General features: G+C 42.5%; 4 protein-coding genes across 8 annotated transcripts in view; 1 reads left to right on the forward strand and 3 right to left on the reverse strand.

The window, feature by feature from the left end:
• LOC113581692 overlaps nt 1-6959 on the forward strand; it is a 28282-nt gene extending 21323 nt beyond the window's left edge. The window contains exons 14-23 of one of the 2 annotated variants that reach the window (XM_035535817.1): nt 122-248; nt 2257-2289; nt 2612-2721; nt 2889-3015; nt 3282-3409; nt 3548-3671; nt 4674-4835; nt 5614-5773; nt 5964-6091; nt 6609-6959. In XM_035535817.1, the coding sequence (XP_035391710.1) occupies nt 122-248; nt 2257-2289; nt 2612-2721; nt 2889-3015; nt 3282-3409; nt 3548-3671; nt 4674-4835; nt 5614-5773; nt 5964-6052 (1060 nt within the window). In that variant the 3' untranslated portion in view covers nt 6053-6091; nt 6609-6959. Of the gene's footprint in view, nt 1-121; nt 249-2256; nt 2290-2611; nt 2722-2888; nt 3016-3281; nt 3410-3547; nt 3672-4673; nt 4836-5613; nt 5774-5963 lie in introns of both variants that reach the window. The other variant, XM_035535816.1, reaches the window with a different exon arrangement.
• A 143-nt stretch (nt 6960-7102) lies between these two features.
• riox2 (ribosomal oxygenase 2) lies at nt 7103-11711 on the reverse strand. Its single transcript, XM_027017015.2, has 10 exons — nt 11385-11711; nt 10620-11062; nt 10354-10473; nt 9972-10100; nt 8943-9046; nt 8742-8844; nt 8429-8597; nt 8226-8314; nt 8008-8127; nt 7103-7792 (listed from the first exon to the last, which is right to left on the reverse strand). The coding sequence occupies exons 2-10, from the start codon at nt 11058-11060 to the stop codon at nt 7634-7636; spliced, it is 1434 nt and encodes a 477-aa protein (XP_026872816.2). The 5' UTR covers nt 11061-11062; nt 11385-11711; the 3' UTR covers nt 7103-7633.
• Nucleotides 11712-11861: 150 nt separating this feature from the next.
• tiprl (TIP41, TOR signaling pathway regulator-like (S. cerevisiae)) lies at nt 11862-15718 on the reverse strand. Of its 4 annotated transcripts, none has more exons than XM_027017019.2 (9): nt 15686-15718; nt 15247-15310; nt 15018-15150; nt 14692-14871; nt 14347-14446; nt 13503-13634; nt 13155-13250; nt 12832-12894; nt 11862-12503 (listed from the first exon to the last, which is right to left on the reverse strand). In XM_027017019.2, the coding sequence occupies exons 3-9, from the start codon at nt 15125-15127 to the stop codon at nt 12372-12374; spliced, it is 813 nt and encodes a 270-aa protein (XP_026872820.1). In that variant the 5' UTR covers nt 15128-15150; nt 15247-15310; nt 15686-15718; the 3' UTR covers nt 11862-12371. The 4 variants fall into 4 exon arrangements, with proteins under 4 accessions (XP_026872820.1, XP_026872817.1, XP_026872819.1 ...); XM_027017016.2 differs by having other exon boundaries at nt 15018-15155; XM_027017018.2 differs by having other exon boundaries at nt 15018-15155; nt 15450-15709.
• A 140-nt stretch (nt 15719-15858) lies between these two features.
• Nucleotides 15859-20384, reverse strand: LOC113581684. The gene is made up of 6 exons (XM_035535818.1): nt 20328-20384; nt 20015-20075; nt 19437-19495; nt 16935-17303; nt 16756-16833; nt 15859-16482 (listed from the first exon to the last, which is right to left on the reverse strand). The coding sequence occupies exons 2-6, from the start codon at nt 20038-20040 to the stop codon at nt 16286-16288; spliced, it is 729 nt and encodes a 242-aa protein (XP_035391711.1). The 5' UTR covers nt 20041-20075; nt 20328-20384; the 3' UTR covers nt 15859-16285.
• Between the last annotated feature and the right edge of the window lie 553 nt (nt 20385-20937).

Here is a 20937-nt window from a genome sequence, read left to right on the forward strand (position 1 = left end):
TTCCGAATCCTTGTGTACTACAAACACACACACACACACACACACACACACACACACACACACACACACACACACACACACAGAGGAAGGGTGGTTCAGATGCCTCTGCATGTTGTTACAGGTGGGTGGCATACAGTGGGAGGAGTTATACGGGGCAGCAGAGTGTGCTTGAGAGAGGCCAGCACTCTGGAACACTGGACTGGGGTGGCGGCCAGAGCTCACCCCTCTCTATCCGGCCTGTGCGCAAGGTGAGTGTGCACACGCACGTGTGCGCGCACACACAAGCACACGTATTTATACCGGCAGCTGGGGTTCAGTAACAGATCAATTTCTGCAGGGCCAGCAGACACAAACCGCAAGAGAGGCAGATGGAGAAGGAGGGAGCAGAGCATGTGTTGTCTCCTTCCCTTGACGAACTTGTACTGGAAAAGCACACGGTGCTAAATCACTCAGTAGTCTGATCCTTAAAGATGGTTACGTAAAGTCAAGATGTCAAACATGTATAGTGAAAACTGCTTTCCTTTGTCAGCTGTGCAAGCAAAGTGTTTCTGAAGCTTTAGGAGGTGGAACCAGTTTAAGTAAGAAAAAGCAGATGTTTAACTCATAATTCATTACATGGGGATCTCACTGTAAATGAGTGTAGATCAGTTAATTTTCTTTGCATTTCCTAACTTCATTGCTGCCATAGGAACAACTGGTAATGCAAACAGATATGTCATTAAGGCAATGTCCATTAGCATTAAAATGCCTTGCCACTTGAAATGATCAGCAAGCCTTCTCTTGCTCTTGGTTTCTCCACGCTGATCTCTTGCAAGAAATACAGTAAGCATTTCCTGCAGTAATGCATGAGGAGGAAGGGGCGAAGATAATGGATCCTTTTGTGCTGGTTATTTTAGTGGCCATGCTAATAAATCTACACGTAGCACATCTGGAGCGGACGCAAGATACAGTACCACAGTTATTATCCGACTGGTCATACATCTGATTCCTGATGAGCATGTCGGTGGTGTTTTTGTGTCCTCTGTAGGGGATTAGTGGACCCTTAAAAAGAGACACCGACTCTGCATCATCCTGGATGTGTTCGGAAGTGTTTATGTACAATGCGAGGCACTAATCTTGTGGGATTTATTTGTAGAATGATGAGTGAACCCCAAATGATTTCTTGTTGTCTCAACAGTAGATCGTTTATGTCAGTGCGTCCACTCTCTTAGCAGGTAAAACTCGGAGCAAAGACGTCATCTACGATCCTTAGGAATTCCACATAGGTTTATAATAAGTGGCGGTATTTAAACCAGTATTTTCAAACTTTAACTGATGCATCTAAAAAAAAATGCTATCTTCCTGCATTATTTTCCATATTTATTCCAGAGCTGGGCGGAACTTGGAGAAAGAAATAACTTTGGTACTGCTATATGCACGTTTGAGGAATGATTTTATCAATATATCTCAGAAATAGTAAGGCTACGGGTCCAGACTATTATTCAAAAACATAGTCAACAAATCCAACAAAGAGGTTAGCATAGGATGGTCCCATTTTAGTACCCATACTAACTATGTTTACTGGTAACACAAGTTCTGACAGTGTGTAGTAAAGGGAGGGTTCTTCACAGGTGTTGCATCAAGAAAATGCTTTAAAGAATTCAAACCATATTCATTAGGGATGACTGTGTATACATTTTAAATGTCCATTGAAAAAAGTAGGCAGTTGGCAGGCAGGGTTTGTTCTTTCAGGTGTTCCAGGATTTTGTAGAAATGTGAAGAGTCTAACATGTAGGTAAGCACAGAACAGTTGTCTGAAAAAATGTCATAGAGGAACTGGAATATTATTTCTGTTGGGCAGGAACAAGCAGATACAATAGGACATGCAGGGTTGCTTTCCTTATGACATTTTTGGAGAAAATAGGAACAGCTACAGCAAGGATTATGTACAGTATGATTCTGTGCAGATTCGGGTAGGTGTCCTGCTGAAATGACATGAATGGAGGACTCTAACTGGAGTGATGTCAGAGCTGTTCTGTCATGTCAGAGTTGTTCTGCCTATTAAAGCTGCTATTAGAAAGGATTGCTTCTGTTTTCTAAAGGTCTTTTCTCCAACAACAGCTCCACCCTTATCAGATGGCTTAATAACAATGTCACTTTGGGTTACATTTTTAAGTACAGAGTATTCTTCCTTTGATAGATTATTATATAAACTGATAATAAAAGTATTCATTAAGTATTAACTAATTAATAAAAGTATTTATTAATTCTTTTTAGGAGCTTTGTGGAGAAAAGGAACCAAAGTTTCTGGTATGTGTATTATACATAACCCTAGATGGTGGGGAAACATTGGGGGGTTTCATATGTGCAACACAAATACTTAAGAATATTGTAATGACACATTCGGACTGCCTGTCTACTTTTAAATACTTTTTAAATACTTTTAATCTACTCTATATATTGTGTTTGTGTGTGTTTGTGTGTGTGTGTGTGTTTGTTTGTGTGTGTTTGTTTGTGTGTGTTTGTGTGTGTATGTGTGTGTGTGTGTGTGTGTGTGTGTGTGTGTGTGTGTGTGTGTGTGTGTGTGTGTGTTTGTGTGTGTGTGTATGTATGTGTGTGTGTGTGTGTGTAGTTGCGTGCCTACAGCCAGCCTGGCTTTGCAGGAGAGAGCAGAGATTTTGAAAGTGAGGTGGTGGACTGTGCTGCGCTGTGTCCTGCGTCATTCCGAGTTATTCTGGGCAGGTGAGACGCTCCAAACTCCACCGACACACACACACACACACCACTGTGAGTCAGCAACTGCTGCACATTGCACAGAGAAAACAAGGAAATGTCAGCATTTACAATGCAGTGTCTCTCTTGCTCTTTCTTGCTCTTGGTCGCGCTCTCTCTCTCTCATCTGTCATCAGTTGGTTGCTGCATGATGAGGAAGGTTACCATGGTAACCAGTTTGTCCTTGGGGAGGGTCTGTATCCTAACCTTGTCTCCTGTGGCAGCTCCTCAACAGCCATCAGGTCCTTTAGCCCCATTCCATATGTGAGTGTCAATCTGCTCCTCTCTTCAGGACTGCTCTGAACACTCCTGAATACGAAATGTAAATACCATGGAAATGTAATGTAGAGACACGAGTGGCTTCCCAAAATAAACAATACCTGATTTTGAACTAAAATACACTGTCAGTGGAGGAAATTGTGAGAGCGAAAATGATCTTGAATGACATGCTGAATGTCATCTTGAATGACATTCCAGTTGTCCACACTGATGATAATAGCACAGGTCTGCCTGTCCCTCACCCCATGCAGAGCTTCTCTGAGTCCTCCATCACTCTTTACTCACTGAGTTCCTTTGAGGGATTGGAGACAGTGGTGGATTCGCCCATGGAGTCTACGGAGCACTTCTTTACCCAGTCTCTTAGGGTCAACAGCGGCTTGTAAACACCCCCCTCCACTCTTGCTTGCTAAATTCTTTTTTTTTTTTTTTAGACATTTGAAATGTTCAGTGACTGTCTTGTGTCCATGAGCCCTTCAGACGAACAGGCTGGCGTTTTGTGTTTTTTTGCCACTCACAGATGGGTGGCATACGAGTTCGACCGCTTCAAAGGGCGTCAGATGTTGCTGCGGACAGGCGAGTGTTCGTGCTGGGGTGAGCACAGTGGCTGGGACACTATTGGCTCGCTCCACCCACTCCACCAGGTGAGGACCAGCCTGGAGGCCCCCAGGTGACTCAGGCTCGCTGCCAAATCCAGTAGAGGTGGTTCTGGAGCTGGAATGAAGTGGTGGTGCTCGTGAACAGCTTGATTGTCCTGCATGGGGATGTTGTCTTGTGCATGAGTTTTGTGACGCTGACGTTTGCCTTTCGGTAGTTTTCACTAGCAATGAAGACTAAAGAGTGACTCATACTCGTTCTGTTTATTTTTGTTGTTTTTTTCCCCTCTCTCTCTCGCTCGCTCTCACACACACACACACACACACTCACTTTCTTCTTCTGCTAAAAGGGATTTATTCAGAGTGAGCTGTGACTCATTCTTGTCTTTATCAGGCTTCTGCAGTCATTTAGGGCTGTGTGCATCTCTGTGTGTGTGTGTGTGTGTTTAATTTATTTATGCATGTCAGTGTGTCTGAGCCATGGTCTGCAAGGCCCTGATAAAACCCACACATTCCTAAAGATATTTATATGCTCACTTAGCCAGATGGAGCTGAGAGAAATGTGTGTGTTTTGTTTAGAGACAGAAAACGTGGGAATGAGGACATGGGATGTGTGTGTTTCTGCCACCATGCCTGTTAATTAGCTCTTTAAAAGCGTCTCCCATGATTTAATTTTTTCAAACCCCTGTATAATTCTAGGCCCCTGTGGTCATTAGTTTCAATCTAATTATGCCCTTATGGGACGGTCTTCATATACCCCAAACCTTGAAGAAAATGAACCACTTCATCCTTGAAGATATCACTCCTAGGATACAATGTACCATTTAGCAAATTATTGAATTTGTGTTGCTGGAACCCCAGGTCACACCTACTGCTCAGGCCAGTGAAAACTGAATGCAGAAACGTTACTGTCCACGACTTTAATAAACATCACTGACGTTACTCTTCTCCGTCCTGGCCTGACATGGGCATGAAGCTAAGATCAAAGCTGACTAGGTGTCTTGGAGCTGACGGTTGTCGCGTGATCCTGGCTATGTCCTCTCCCCTCAGAGGCGGGCGTACTTACACGTGCGGAGTCGAGCTCTCGGGACGGCGCTCACTGCTGAGACCACCCCGGGTCCGTCATCTCCGGCCAAGCTCTCTCTGCGCCCTGCTGACCGTGCGCTGGACGCTCAGCACTGGGTGTATGCCCAGTCTCTCCTCAGGAGCAGGGTCAGCACTGAAACACTCCGACACATGCCCAGAGCAAGAATCCTTCACTCACTCACTCATTCATTCATGGGAAATCCCACTCAGTATGAAAGCACATTGGCAGTTTATAACACATACACCCTGTCAAAAATGCATTATACACACAAAACACCATAAGTCTTTGGACAGCGAAGGAGATTCCTGTGGTTTTGGCTTTGAATTCCAGCATCAGCTCCTAAGAAAAAAAGGCACTGTCCAAATACTTACAGATTGCACATGTGCATCACCAGAAACACATATTTCAGGCATTTAGTACAACGCTGCATTAACCATTTCTCTCTTTGATATCATCTTGAGAGTTGAAATTAAAGTATCACTAGGCTAAAAATGGAGCTGAAAAATGAGCTTCTATTTATAGAACATTATTGAAATTCTAGACCAAGATATGACCTGTGGGGTTCTGCATGTCCATCTGTGCAGCCTCAGCAAAAGCTAGCACAGTGGAGAGAGCTTCTGCTTTAAAATCAACCACCTGGACCCTTAGTGTGGTAAAATGTCATAGTGCTTGGTGTACAGAAAGGGTGCTTAAACGCTGGACTGCTTTGGCAACCGTGACAAAGAAATCCAGCCAGATGTGAGTTTTTCCATTTGGAATATTCTACAGTTGTGGAATTATGGCTGCAGAGAGACAAAACTAATGTCTAGCTGAGCATAGATTTAATTCTGGTGTCTTGTCATAGAACACAGGCCTGTGTGTGTGTGTGTGTGGGTGTGTGTGTGTGTGTGTCTGTCCATGCAGGTGGACAAGAGTTGCCTGTCCGTTATTGGCACAAAGGCAAGTGTTGGGGCCAGGGTGGCCTTGTGGACCGAACATGGGCGTACACATCAGAAGTGGAGCTTGAATGAGAATGGCACAATCTCCTCTCACTTAAACCGCAACCTAGTGCTGGATCAGAGAGGTACAACCTTATTTATGATGTCTCTGAGCTCATTCTCACACTCTAACCACATTCCATAGGAAACAAAAGCTTTTTCACAACAAATCAGCGCTTAAAATCATCCGTACCTGCAGAGCCACAAGCTGACGTTCAATGCACGTGTAAAATGTGGATTTTTTTTTTTTTTTTCCTCTGCTGGTGTTGGTTTCAGGTGGGAGTGGAATTGACAGGGACCACCTGATCCTGAGCGAGTTCTGCGCTGGCAAAGCCAGTCAGTACTGGGACATAGAGGCGCTTTAATGGCAAGAACATGGAGGCAGATCTGCTTCTCTGGAACAGGTGTGGCCACTATAACGGACTGGACCATCTGAAGCTAAACAGGCTAGTCTCCAAACACTGAAAGAGCAGCAGGAAATCCACATCACTTTGGCCTGTTTCTTTTGCTCCAATGCCCCCAACTAATTCAGTCTTTCAGTTAATTATTGGGCTCCTAACACGCGAGGTGTGTTGGAGCTGTGCTTTGGCCATCCAGAAGCAGATGTCAGTTAACTAGGCTCTGTACCGTGACCACTGGGCTGTACCCATCAATATGCGCAGGTTATCGTCTTTATTACGGAGAGCGGGACTTGAAACAAATAACTGTGGACAGAACGGACCTCACTAAATGAGTGGTGAAGCCTGTTCATAAAAGGTGTCCTAACTTAAACCAGTAAAATAAGCCAATAACCAAAACCACTGCATACATAAATGTACCACTGATAAGTACCTGGAGAGAAAGCCGATATCCCCTCTTGTACTTCCCATTTCGAGGCAATATGAGTTATATGCTTGCTTTTTTTTTTGGTTTTATTCACAGAAGCACATTTGCACTATCAAGATCCTCGCCGCATCAGGCCCGCTAGTGGGCTAACAGCGCCCCCTTCATGCTAATGTTGGTAATGGCAAGAGTCATGTGTCTCAAATGATGTCATATAGAAAGTTCCCTTTACTCAAAAAATGATGGCCAACTAAAAATGTAGAGGATCTATTTTATTTTTTTTTTTAAACTGGTTAAATCACTGGATTTATCACAGTACACTGTATAAAATTCAGAAATTGATGTATCAATATATTGTATGTGCTATCTAAAAGAAAATATTGTATACAGATGTCAAGGTAATAAGCTTACTGTTTTTAAAATGTAATTAAAAGACATGTAATATCTGGGTTTTCCCTTTTCCACTGAGGAAATTGGTGGCAATTAATACATTTTTTTCTGGTTTTACTTTTTAAATTTTATTTAAATTCTAAAATACTTTTAAAATTTGGATTTGATTTTTAAAACACCTGAACACAAGACACAGAATCTCATTCAAGATGCAGGTGCTTTTATTAAGCCTTTAGCCAAACTGATCCACACGTAGAACTTCCTGCCCTTTATTTAAAGTGTTTGACATATCAGAGACTATGAATCACACGCATATTCTTATTACATGGCTTGGAGTCAGAGATTAGGATCAAAGGTGTGAGCCTGTGTGTGTGTGTGTGTGTGTGTGAGCGAGCAAGGCAAACATGAAACAATAGAGCAGCAGAAGTCCCAACAATGGTACTGAGAGGATCCTGACTGCACGTTCGCTCAGCTTGCGTGCAGCATCACAGCACAACAGCACATTCTGTAGCAGAAGAATACCTCTACTGTGTCCCACGCGTGCATCCCTCATGGCAGTCACACTGCAAACCTCAGCACAAACGTTGCCGCGGCTCTTACCAACTTTAGCCCGTCCTGGGACTCCAACAGCTCCGGTGCGTGCATTCCTTTCTCTCTTGGCTTCTGAGCGTGATTGTGGAGAGGAGGCGCGCTGTGGGCTGAGACCCGGATCGCCGGTGCCACAGGCCCGGAATTCAGCCGGCCTGCAGCAGACCCTGTGTCCACAAACCCAGCACCAGGCCCAGCTTGTCCGTGTCCTGCTGCAGCGGCAGCTCAGCCACCAGGAGGCGCTCTCCGCTCAGCAGCTGTCTGAGCGCAGAGAGATGCGTTATGGGGAAGCGCAGGCCCTGGAACTACAGGAAGTGGGGAGAGTGAGCAAGAAGAACCCCGGCGGGTAAGGAGACAGAGCCCTGGCGTACCCTGAAGAACTATAAGGATGATAAAGAACAGTTCTTTTTACACTGGGTCAACAACCTGCATTCTGTTCCTCATCGCTTACTGATGTGGATGATGACTAGTAAATTAAAAAAACAAACAAACACTTCTAATAAAGACAGAGGTTTCCCACCTGTGATGTTTCCTCTTCATCGTCCTGATCATCCTCCTCATCTCGTGTTCCCATCATGTGCGTCTCCCTCTTGTTCTTTAGAGAGTGCAACACAAATACTGCCAACTCGGTGGCTTCATCCTGGAGAAAAACATGCGCGCACGCACACACACACACTCAGTTTTCCTCTCTGAAACATGGGAACACACAGGATGCACTCTTCCTAAACGGACTCTTACTGTGTTGTCCTGACTGGGCTCCACTGTGAGGAGAATGTGCTCTTTGAACCTCACACACACCGAATCCTCCAGCGTTGGTAATTTCCCAACTTCGAGAGACACAAGAAATAACTTTGTCATTAGCAGGCGAACCAGTCTGTTTTACACACACACACACACACACCTCAGACCTTGGATCCTGCATCCCCCCCGCCGTGGCTGACCTGGAGTGAGGTCTTCCTCCCGTATGCAGTAAGGAGGGAGTCTGCTGGAGATGAAGTCTCTCCTCATCTCAGAAGAACGCAGCTCCTGCTTCCCGTGTTCTAGACGCTCAGCTAGCCCTCTCAGAAACACACACACCTGCTTATTGACCTCTGCACTCACACCTGAAGACTGACACAAGCGCGTCAAAGAGAGGAGGAAAAACAACATAAAAATGTCACATTCCACGTATGTTTTAAATAATTTCCCCACATTACATTGAGGTTTTAGTGAGGTCTGAAGTAGCAGAAACAAGCAACATGTGGCTCAACTCACACTGAGGAGGTTTCTGGGAAGGCCATGACGCAGATTAATGTCCGTCTTCATGGAGTCGAACAGGAAACCGGGCAACACATCTAATAAGAAGTCACCCCATGACCTAAGAGAGACAGACACAGGAAAACAGGAGAGTGATTTATGCAGTTTGAGAGGTGAGCAGTTGTGTGTTACTCTGTGTATGTGTGTGTGAACACATACGTGTTCTGATAGGTGCTGAGTGTGAGATGTGTTGAATGCTCTGCTCCTGCAGGTGTGTCTGCCTGGTGGATGGTTCCTCTGGGAAAGTAGAGCAGATCCCCTGCCTGCAGACACAGAACAATGATACACGCAGGCAAACATCACACACAAGCAAACGCTAAACATAGCCGGTGATTACACATGGCCAAAAAGTGTGCAAAGCCAAACATTACACGCAACCAAACATCACATATAACCAAACATTACATAGACGTTGGAGTCCATTTGAGATAATCATTTAAAGAAAACAAAACCCTCAAACTAGGATTATCTAAGTCACAACCACAAACCCTTTAAACAGTGACATACGCACTGCTACTTCTTATCAGTACTGAACACTTTGTTTTAACATTCACAGTAGAGCGGGAAATAAGAGCTGGGCCTGGCTAATCACTTTTCCAAAAGCTAAATGCGGTGAAATGAAGGAGATGAGGATGGAGTTTGGTTACTGAGTCTGCTCCTCTGACAAACACAGCCGGACATGGAAACGGTGCCCTGATCCAAAAGAAATATCACATATCGGAGCTGAAAAGAACTGCAGGGATGATGAAGCTTGTACAAGGCTGCACACGCGTTAGTGAAGGCCTGTCTCTGGCCTGGGTGGCCTACAGCCCACTTGAACAATGTGCCTTTGGAGGAAATTCACAGCTGTCGCTACTCATCACAGGAACGAGTGCAAGTGTGAAGGAGGTGGACAGACAAGGCCCAGGGTAGCAGCGAAGGGCAAGCAGAAATCTCAGGACAGGAGGGGCGAGCGCAGAAAAGGCTGTTCCTGTTCAAGGTCTCCAACAAGAAATGAACAGTTTGTTTTATTAGATACCGTTTGTCTATTGTGAATTGAATCTGTAGACCAGTGGAAGATTAGGGTGCATTTTTATAAGTAATTAATGAAGAAGTGCAGGCAATTCCAAAAATAATCCCAAGAGCAACTGGTGTTCCCAGTACACGATCATGGTCAGGTTTTGCAAGGACCTTGAGTGCAGCCGCTACCTTCAGTATGATGTCGTGAGTGGGCCGGCCAATGCGGTCCTCTGGCTCTAGGCTGTATTCGCGGGCCAGAGGGATGGTGGGCTCATACAACCGCCAGCGTTTCTGCCCTTCCAACTGCAGAATGAACACCTACATGGGGGAAAAAGAAGGCAGGCAGAATTTGGGGTGGGGGGCCAGTTCACATGCAAATTGAATGTTATGACCCTGTTATTAATTAGCAGCTGCTATGATGAGTAGCAGGAGTGCTGAAGTCCTTTTGCAGATATGTGCTGCTACTTTGACAAGACGAGCGACTGCAATACTTGATTTTAAAAAATCTCAGAACATTTTGGCCAATTTCAGAGTAAGAAGCAAGAAGTACGGTCAGGGTGGTCATTAGTACCTCCACATCATCATAATGCGGCGGCAGACCCTGAGACTCGGGAGGCGTAATGTAGACGTTAGAGCCCACCAGTGACCCAAAGAAACACTCCAGCTGCTCCTGGATATGCCACAGCTCATCCTATACACACACAAAGGCACGTACACAATAGCGGTGAAGGGCTGAATGAAATTTGCTGTGCCACACAGTCCTGTCTTCTACACCCTGTCGTTTACTTGGGATTCCAGCCATTATTTCCAGGACTGATAGAAATCTATGCAGTTCACCTTAAACCTCTGCGGCTGGTGGAACTGTATAGTGGCTCTCCTCTGATCGAAGTCCTTCCTCAGCTGGTTGTAATTCACTCGTCCCTCTTTATTCATCACTTTCTTCTTGCCGTTTACGCATCGGCACAGGTTGAGGTCTCGCGTGTACTCCAGCCCGAGGGTGCACAACTGCTTAAGCTCAGACAGCCGGAAGAGGGACTGGTAGAAGGCGGTTACTGCTGGCTCTGATCTTTGGAGAAGCAGGGGTTTCTTCTCCCAGTACTGCTGAAAGAACTCTTCTACTGCCACAGGGGCGATCAGACTGTGGAACAGGCCGGCTGGAGAGTCGTAGCACAGAGGACCGGCAGAGCTGTTGCAGTCTGTCTTTCTTTGCTTAGCAGACGCAGCACTCTTCCTCTCCTGCTCAGGACTGGACGTCGCCGACCTCCCCTTCTTCGGCATTTCTGAATATGAAATATGTGCATCGTGTGACACGGAACAGGTACTGGCTGGCGAGCTATCCGACTGCTACGTGGCGCATTCTGCGTCTACGTGGTATTTGGACATTTGCTAGCTACAGGACACGCAGTTTTAGTGTTTTCAACATTGGCCAGCCAACAGCAGCTCAAGGCAGAAAGCTATAGCGGACAACTCGATGATGACTGATGCGAGAATTTAATAGTTACGTCGTCTAGGTTACATTTCACTGCTTACTTATACATGTTAACACAACAAAAGTTACGTAATATTCACTAAAGCAAATTGATATTGTGCAGGGTTACTTACTGAACTGTGCAGGGACCCACGTGAAACTGGAGTGTTACACTGCTATACCTCCGACTAGAAACAAACGTCTTCGCTACTGTTCGTTATTCTTGATAATGACCCCTCGAAAGTTTTCGCAAAATTTCACAGTACTCTAACGCTCACAAGGTTTTTTTTTTTTGGTTTTTTTTTCCTCAACGGTTTATCAATGCATTCGTCCATTTTCCAAATTTCAACTGCTTTGTATCTTAAGATTTTCTGCATTCTGCTTTTGTTCCATTATTTGTATAAAATTTACATTTATGCTGTTTGGCTGACGCTTTTATCCAAAGCGCCTTACACTTATGACTGAGTACAACTTGAGCAATTGAGGGTTAAGGGCCTTGCTCAGGGGCTCAACAGTGGCAACTGGTCAGTGGTGGGGCTTGAACCAGCAACCATGCAATTACTAGTCAAGGACCACTGAGCTACCACTGCCCTAAAATGAAAAAGACCATATTTACAAGCACATATTTTAATGTCAAACATCATTCTGCTGTCTTACTTTCAATGACAACCCAGACAAGTAATCAATAATCCCTAAACACAACTGGCATCAACAAAATTGCTCCCTACCTTCTAGTTTTTAGGAAAATACAGAATCACTGCTACTCAACCTGTGACACTTTGTGTATGACATTGTGTATGACAGTACAACTCCTCCATTGGTACTGTCATCTAAAACCTTAGCAATCTTCCAGTAACAGTGTCACGGATTGAGACGAGCTGTTTTTATTTCATTATAAAAGTCTTCAGCGTGCGCTGGGTGCATGCTGAGGCCTGCACTCCAGGACGTCCCCTCACAGCCCCGGGCCTGGGCTCACATGCGTCAAACGTTTCAAAGCAAGAATCTGATCCGGGTCCAGCAGCCACCACTCATACAATTGCACGCAGTGACATGAGAAAGGTGAAAGCTGATCTTAGTTCAGTACTCCTACTCTGGTGTTTGATGGGCATAGCCCGTGCGTGTCACTGTGGTGTGCTGGTAGGCTTGGATGGTGGCTCGTAATCAGGAAGCTCGAGCTTCTCACACTCCATGAGCTTCAGCGGTAAGTGCTGAGCAATCTCATTGGGGTCTGTGTACAGGGCAGGAGGAACATGCTGCAGGGAAAAGGGACGTGATTAAGTGAGAGAGAACCACACTGGGGAAACACAATAAACACCCAGATAAACAGAGTAAAAAACACCCAAGCTCACCTGCATTGCTCCTGGACGATTTAAAGCAATACTAGCACCTGAGAATAGCTTTAATGAGGCTATTAATGATTATTTTATTACTTCAATTAGTCAAACAAAAACCCAAAGATATGAAAAGTCAACTCTGAAAATGCTGGTGTTACATCTAAAATAACAGCAACATTAGGGAACTGAAATTAAAAGTTTAGGGAGTCAAGGCAGTATTCCTCTGGGAAAGCATCACATCTCTCACCTGAAGAGCTGACACTTTGCTTTCTCGTGTGCTGAACTCCCTCAACATGTAGTCCTGGCCAGCCTGCAAGCAAATTTAAAGGTTGTTTAAAATGAGCTAAACAATGTCCCTGCATGACTCCCTGTTCCAGTTAAATTAAGCTCAAACTTGCCCCCATTACATTCAACCTTAGTAGAGAATCGGTAACAGTACAGACCTACAATTGGACCTGCTAGACGCTGATCTCCAATCAGTTTTGTCAAGTCCGCGAGGTCAGGTCTACAAAGCCAGGCAAGACAAAACTTTGCTCAAAAGGATTCGGTGGCCGCTGGAGTGCCACTTGCCTCGTGATAGAGTCGCGTGTCATTGATGCGGATCAGCACACCGTCCACTCGCAGGAAGAAGCGCAGCAGCACAAAGAAGCTGGTAGGCATGACTCTCTGCAGCAGACATTACAGCAGCTTACACCCGCGTGTACTTTAGACTCGCGCTTAGACCAGGCTCTCGCCATACATGGCCTGGGTTTAAATAGACTGTCAGCAGAACGGCTTATTGGGAACAGCTGTTTTGTTAATACTAGCCTTGAAATCTAGATTTTGTGAATCTACAAGCCTTTTTCTTATGAAGGATGCTCACTCCTACCAAAAACACAATACAATGAAAAGTTTGCTGTTGAAATGGATGTCACTCACGATTTTCACACTAATCATGGATACACCGTGATCATGGAGTTCGTCCTCAAACAGCAGTACATCCTCAAAAAACATGATCTGCTCCCGAGCTTTCAGCTTCTCCAAGTCTATCCGCTCTGTTGTAGGGGACACCTGAGAAATATTCACACAAAGAAAAATTATTCCTTCAACGCTGGTGTCATTAGACACGTTTTAGGGGGGCTATAACCCCATTAATTGTTCTTTAGACCCCCAAATAAGCATGCATTAGTAGTTTAAACCGTCTGTAATTCTCATTGTGCCATTGTGTCTCCAAATTTAGAGGAAGGCACTAGGACCTGGGAGAGGTGCTGCTGCCGTACAACAGCCCTGAAACCAGAATTACAATTTGAGTCTGAAAGATTTAATGTTTGGGTAATCTGTGGCACTATTACCGATCACTCTGCACTGCTTTGCTTAATCTGTCTGTGACGGAATGTCTCTGTGTCAGAGAATGTTCCTGAAGACCAACATAAAAGTAAAGAAAATATGTAATCTGAATGCCTATTACAATTGCCTAAAATGAAATTGACAGAGGAACTCTAATTGATGAACAAATGCTAATATAACATTACTTAAAAAGCAAATTAAAAATGACTATTGCATTGAACAATGCAGTATTTATGGATGGTTCTCTCATTTTTGCAATTCGCATGGTAGGGCTTAGCCCCCTTATTCATATATTTCCAAGGACACCCCTGCTGGGAAACATCCGCAAATTGTTGTTAGTTTTGACGGCACGAAGTAAAATCTTTTCAATGTTCAGTGAAATTAAACATGCACAGCTGCCTCACCACACAAGCGCACACATGCCTGAAGTAATTACTTTTATCTGCAGATCTTCACCAAGCAATGTTCCTCTGTAATCTGTTGTGTATGTCCAGTCATAACGCTTCACCACCTCCTTAGAGTGCTCAGAATCAGCTCTGCAGTAAAGCAGAAAAACAGAACATTCAGTCATTAGCATACAATAAACTTCTGATGATCACTCCAGGGGCAGTGCGAGCCTAGTGCGTAGGACTTTGGGCTCTGTGCTCTTCTACCCTGTGCTCTGATCCCTGCTCAGAAAGAAGCTGCAAAGACTGTATTTTACTGTACATGTGTATGACAAATACAGGTCATTTCACCACTGCATAGTTCACACATGGGACTATGTTATCTGAATTCCTACCTGCTTTCCTGCCACTCCTGTGCACAGGCCACTTTCACTGTGTCCCGCATGTTGTTGACACGTTTGAGAGCATCAACTGCGTTGAATTCGATGCCAAAGCCCCGAGCATGTTGAATGCGCAGCACGTTGTCTCCAAAAAGCATCTCTGGGAGTGAAGGCATGTGCATCTCCTCTGCTAACCTGACTCACAACGAATGATCAGTCCAAAATTAGCTCTTGTGTCCAATGTCCTCACAAATATCCTGCTAACGTTTCTAGGGCATAATTTTGTGCTAGAATTATGTAGTAAACATATAACTAATGAGCACTGCAAAAGAACTACGAACCGCTCGATATCCTTAGACTTCATAATATGGGTTTTTGCCGCAGTGACTTTCCAGGGTCCAAACGCGAAGTCTTGCTTGCTGCTTTTAAAGCCATGAGACACCGTCGACATCGTTGGACGTCCTCTTTAGCGAGCTGCACTGAAACAGTAACAAGTGGCCTAGGATAACTCAGCTGACTTAGCCCTCTTCACATTTCCATCACTAGCTAAATAAATATAGACGTCTTTACCAAATGTCGAAATGCTTTGTTCATGTAGAGAGGACGTTCGCCCGATGTAGTCAGCCTAGCTTAGCTAGGAAAGACGGTTGACATTTAGTTCATTAGCTTCTCATTCACCGTCGTAATCGCATAAGCCGAAAATGCACGAAGGTTTATGTTATACTCGGAAACAGTATGGCTGGTTTGGTTAAGTTAATGGCATCTCTGGCTACCTGCTAAACAGTGTTGTTGCTGCTAGCACGAGATATGCTAGCTAGTGTTAGCTATTTGACTAGCCTCTCATGGAAATGTCGGAAACTCTTCAAAGATCGCCAGCTAGCCAGAATGACATTCTTTTTATATAGCTAATGATACCAAAGAAAGCTATATAATATTTCAGTGTGGCTGAACCGTTCAACACGCCATGAAGTTTCTTTAGCTAGCGTTAGCTAACTTGTCCAAACTCTACCTGCAGAGTCCATGAAGTGCCTCAAGAAAAAACTCTCTACGCTAAACGCAACCAAAATCACAGTTCCACTTTGACAGTGCTTTAATTTAATTTGATTTAAGTTAATTAATGAAAAAAATGTTTTGGAATTAGTAAATATGTTTATGTTAAAGAAAGACACAATCTGGGCTAGTTTATGAAGTACGTTATCTTACTTGAATCCCCTCAATTTATTGGGGTCCAAGCACTATGAGCACTGTGCTTGGAACCCTACTTTAATTAAGAATTAGGAATAGTCACGACTGGCATTGACAAGAATTCACCTTCATCGATTAATAATCATGCTCGTATTGGAGACTGGCAAGTACTTAGAAACACTGACTGATGAACTGCACAACATTTTGTATGCATTTGATTTTACTGACAACTTGTCATGGTTTATTGCAATTAGGTGGGCTAGTGAACATAAATGTTAAACATCCAGTGGCGAGATCTCATCTTGAATATATATAATTTACATTTACTAAGTTTACACTAGACACAAGCCCACTAAACTCTAGTTACTGTAGAATGTAGAATATGATGACCTCGGATGTGATTTGCTTTAGATCAGCTGATCAGTCATGCACTATGAAATGCTGGATTGGTAGGAGTCCATCGTTGTGAGAAAGTGGGAGTTCTAGTATGGTTTGTACTGGACTGGCATGGAACTGGCTGATGGTTCCCCAGTGTTGAGTACAACTCGATCTGCATTTGAGAGGGGGATGTAGGCACATGTGGGGGCAGATCTCCTCTAGAAGATCGTGAGCAGGACCACCCTGCAAAGGCATACTGCATCAGTATTCACTATGTTCCTTTAAACAGGATGGCTGGGTTATAAACAGTTTTCCATACATTTCCATAAATTTTCCATAAATTCAGAAACATTATCTTATGTGAAGATCCTTTGTAAATATGAGATATTTTACAGGGGAGCTGGCCACTATTTATTTATTATTGATATTGTTTTAATTTATAGCAGAAACATGTAATGATCTTAACTGAAACTGAAATTAGAGAAAGCATGTAAGAGATGCACTAGTGAAACGTACTGAGATGGTGACAACAGACTGCAAGGATAAAAGCAATCGTCACTGCACAGCTGATGCCTGCAACTATTATAAATGCATCTGAAAAAAAAATCATATTTGCAAATGCGTTAACAGTATGGAATATTGCAGCAATGTTCAAGAAGCTAAAAGAAGACTAAATTGTAACTGAAATTTCTTACCTCTCCACCAGACATCTCCTTCAAAGCAGGCAATGGAAGATATGTTAACAGTGACAGGCTGACTCAGGGACATGTGATTCACCGAGCAGTAAACAGAGTGTTCAGGTGTGTGTGACGGCAGCTGAAGATATGACATGAGTCTGTAGGATCCATCTGCATTGATACTGTAGTTCCAGTGGATGTCAGAGGTGTTCAGGTATTGTCTGTTTGTGAGTGTGTGTGAAGTATTCAGGTAAGTGATATATTCTCCATCTCTGATCCAGGCCTGTTCCAGAGCAGCAGGGTAAAAGCCCTCAGCAATGCAGAGCAGGAGCTTTGGGAAAGAGCCGTCCGGTCCCTTCACGCATGTCACAGACACGACTGGATGTGCTGAAGATTGACACAGTACGAGTGCATTAGGAAATGCCATGTAGACAGACATTCCTTTAATTATGTAGCATCTAGCATCATTCATTATTTAAATTGTCTATATATTTCCCAGGAAATATATATCCATTGACATTAGTTTCTGTTTCCATTGTGTTGGCGGTATTATAGTTTTTCAGCACCTTCTCTGTACATAGTCTCAGTCCACAAGTTTAGATCTTATAAAAATGTTGGTCTTGTGGTTGAGATTAGATTGCTCTTGTAGTCTGAAGATTTCAGGTAACTTTAATAACACCTTTGTTTTTAGGTGTTCACAACCATTTCTATTGTTTTCTTCAGTATAAAAGTTGGCTGATGGTTAAATACATTTTTTTTCTCTTAACATTCCGGATTGTTGCTTTAGCTATACTCAATTTCTGTGCTATGTTTCTGGTATCAATGAATTTCTTTCACAGGCCGTTCCCATATCTTCAGGTTGGTTTATGCACACTCCAAAGACTCCAAAGACAGATGCTAAAGGCAGAGGTTTGATAAAATCATAGAGTTGTAGACTCAGAGTCATTATTGTGTGTAAGGGATATGATAAAGGCAATCAACATTAACTTTTACACTGTGTGCACAATTATTAGGCAAGAGAGTATTTTAACCATATCATCATTTTTCTGCATATTTTCAAACTCCAAGCTGTATAAACTCGAATGCTTATTGGATTTAAGCACATCAGGTGATGTGCATTTGTGTAATGAGGGAGGGTGTGGCCTAAGGAGATCAACACTCTATATTAAGGTGTGCATAATTATTAGGTATTATTTTTTATTATTATTATAAATTATAAATTAGTAGGTATTATTTTTCTTTAACCGCTGGGAAAATGGCAAGATATTTAACTCACTGAAAAGTCAAAAATTGTAAAAGGTCTTTCAGAGGGATGCAGCCCTCTTAAAATTGCTAAGATACTGGAGCGTGATCACAGAACTATCAAAAATGTTGTTGCAAATAGTCAACAGGAAACGTGTTGAGAAAAAAAGACACCAATTAACTGCTAAAAATCAAACGTGAAGTGACCAGGAACCCCCTAATCCACTAGTGCTGTCATATACCAGAACTGCAACCTACCTGGAGTGCCCAGAAGTACAAGGTGTTCAGTACTTATAGACATGGTCAAAGTAAAGAACACTGAAAGGTGGATGGGCCCATGGCTTGATCAGTAACAGGCACAGAGCTCCACTTCAACTCAGACACCAGCAAGGTGGAGGTGGGGTGTTACTAAGAGCTGGTATTATTAAAGATGAGCTAGTTGGACCATTTTGGGTTGAAGGTGGACTCAAAATCGGCTCCCTAACTTACTGCCAGCTTTTAGAAGACACTTTCTTCAAGCAGTGGTACAGAAAAAAGTCTGCATCTTGCAAAAAGAAGACTATGCTTTTTATGCAGGACAATGCTCCATCGCAAGCACTGAAATACTCCACTGCATGGTTAGGCAGTAAAGGCCTGAAAGTTGAAATAATAATTGACAACTTGTGCACCCTTCTTAAATGGGAGATTCATGGTGAAGGAACTCTCTAAACTTTGTCTGAGAGGCTGTGGTTTCTGCTGCACAAAAAGTAGATCGTCACCAGATTAAGAAAAGAAGGGTGGCTATATTGGTCACTGATTTTTTATTTGTTTATTTTTTTTAATGTCCAATGTTTATTTGTAAATTGAGTTGTTTAACAGATGAAAATACAAGTGATATGATAAAATTACTGTTTTTCATTTAGTTGCATAATAATTCTGCACACTAATAGTTGCCCGATAATTATGCACACATAGATATTCTCCTGGCAGCCAAAACCTCTCATTTATTTTCTTGAATATTCTTGTTTGAGGTTTATTAACACTTTGGATTGACCGGGAGCACTATATTTGCTCAATAACAAAATGAATCCTCAAAAATACAACTTGTCTAATAATTATATACACAGTGTATATTACTTATTTAACTTTTTTCACCTAACATCAGGACTGAGCATAAAATGAGTGATGCATTCCTAAGATATTTACGGCTAAGATAACCCAGAAATAAAAGATAAACATAATTATATAGGACTCATATACTGTAGGTAATAATATAAGGTTTAGAGGAAGTGTTCTTACCTATGACAAGAATGAATATTTTTGTGACTCCCAGACACTTTGTAGGAGGTGGTACATGTCTGTCCACAGTACAGGTGTAAAAACCAGAGTTATTTATGTGGAGATTTAACAGCTCAAATGATATTTCCTTTGTTTCTGTAATCCATATCAATCTGGTGTTGTCTGTACATGATTGCTTTTTCCAAATGTTATGCAGATTTACATATGAGCACAGTGTGTGATTTCTGGCCAGAATTACTCTTAAATATAGAGTGTCATTTGATCTGTTGTAAGGACAGCTGATTGTAGCAGACATTTGCTGATGAACCGTGTGAACCTGAGCCGCATTTGGTACAGTGCTCTCTGTTTTCACAGCTGAAAAAAGCAGTTCAGAAAAACAGAGGTATTTGTCTATATGTATAACCCATATCCTGTAAAATGTGCAGTGAAACAAAATATTTGAATTTATGATATTGTATTCTTTACTAAGGCTGTGTGTGTGACTATACAATGATAAACGTCTTTTTAGTTATTATATAAATACTTCAATTAAATTATATCGTTTTTCTTATGAATAGGGAGTGAAACAAATTTGTTACCTGGAAGAAAAGTCACAATCATCCATATAGGACAGACCAAACAGGAACACCTTACAAATGTCTAGAAGGAGAAAATGTATAGCATATTTGAAAGTCTTTATTCTCTCCTAGAATTATATGATAAATATGGTAAACATCATTGATGACTACAATAACTTATAAAACGATCACACTAAATAGTACACTATTACAAACCAGTAAGTCATACATGGGGCTTGAAAAAACATTTGCAACATCAGACATATATGTAATATAGGCAGTTCATATAATGCACAACCCTAATATTACATAATGATACAAGAATCTTTCTCACCATCCCCTGCTGAAGATGACAGATGCTTTTGGTAAGCTTTGTCACATACAGCGTGAAGTGAAGGCAACTCTCGGGTTTTCAAGCAGGTCTGTGGTCTCGGTTTCCTCTTTCTGAAATGCCATCACCAGCAGTTTCTTTACAACTTCAGTAACTGTGTTTTAGATCCATGTTGATGCCATTTCTTAGCGAGGACAACAAATATTTATTTTTATTAGCATGCCCAAAAGAGAAGGTAGAATTGAAATTTTTTTTTTTTATCAAAAGCAAATTGTATATTCTGATTTGAGTCCTTACATGATACTGTATTTGGGGTTAAACCACAGGGAAGAACTTTAACCAGCAAAGGGCATGTTGTAGAAATGACGATCCTCCAGTTTTACTGGTAGAAAGCCCATAAGTAGATTCACAGAGCTGTAGTATACATAATCTAAGATGGAATATAGCAGCATTCATTTTATTTATAGTGTCAATTGATTCTGTATATGAAATAAATTGGAATTTTTTAGATTATTTCATTTACTGGGGGTTACTAACGAATTTTTTTCCACTCATTTTTTTTTTTTTCTTTTATGAAGTCTAACTTTCATCTCTCTTGCTTTAACATATGCAC

Source organism: Electrophorus electricus, chromosome 17, assembly GCF_013358815.1.
Source record: "Electrophorus electricus isolate fEleEle1 chromosome 17, fEleEle1.pri, whole genome shotgun sequence".
Taxonomy (NCBI): domain Eukaryota; kingdom Metazoa; phylum Chordata; class Actinopteri; order Gymnotiformes; family Gymnotidae; genus Electrophorus; species Electrophorus electricus.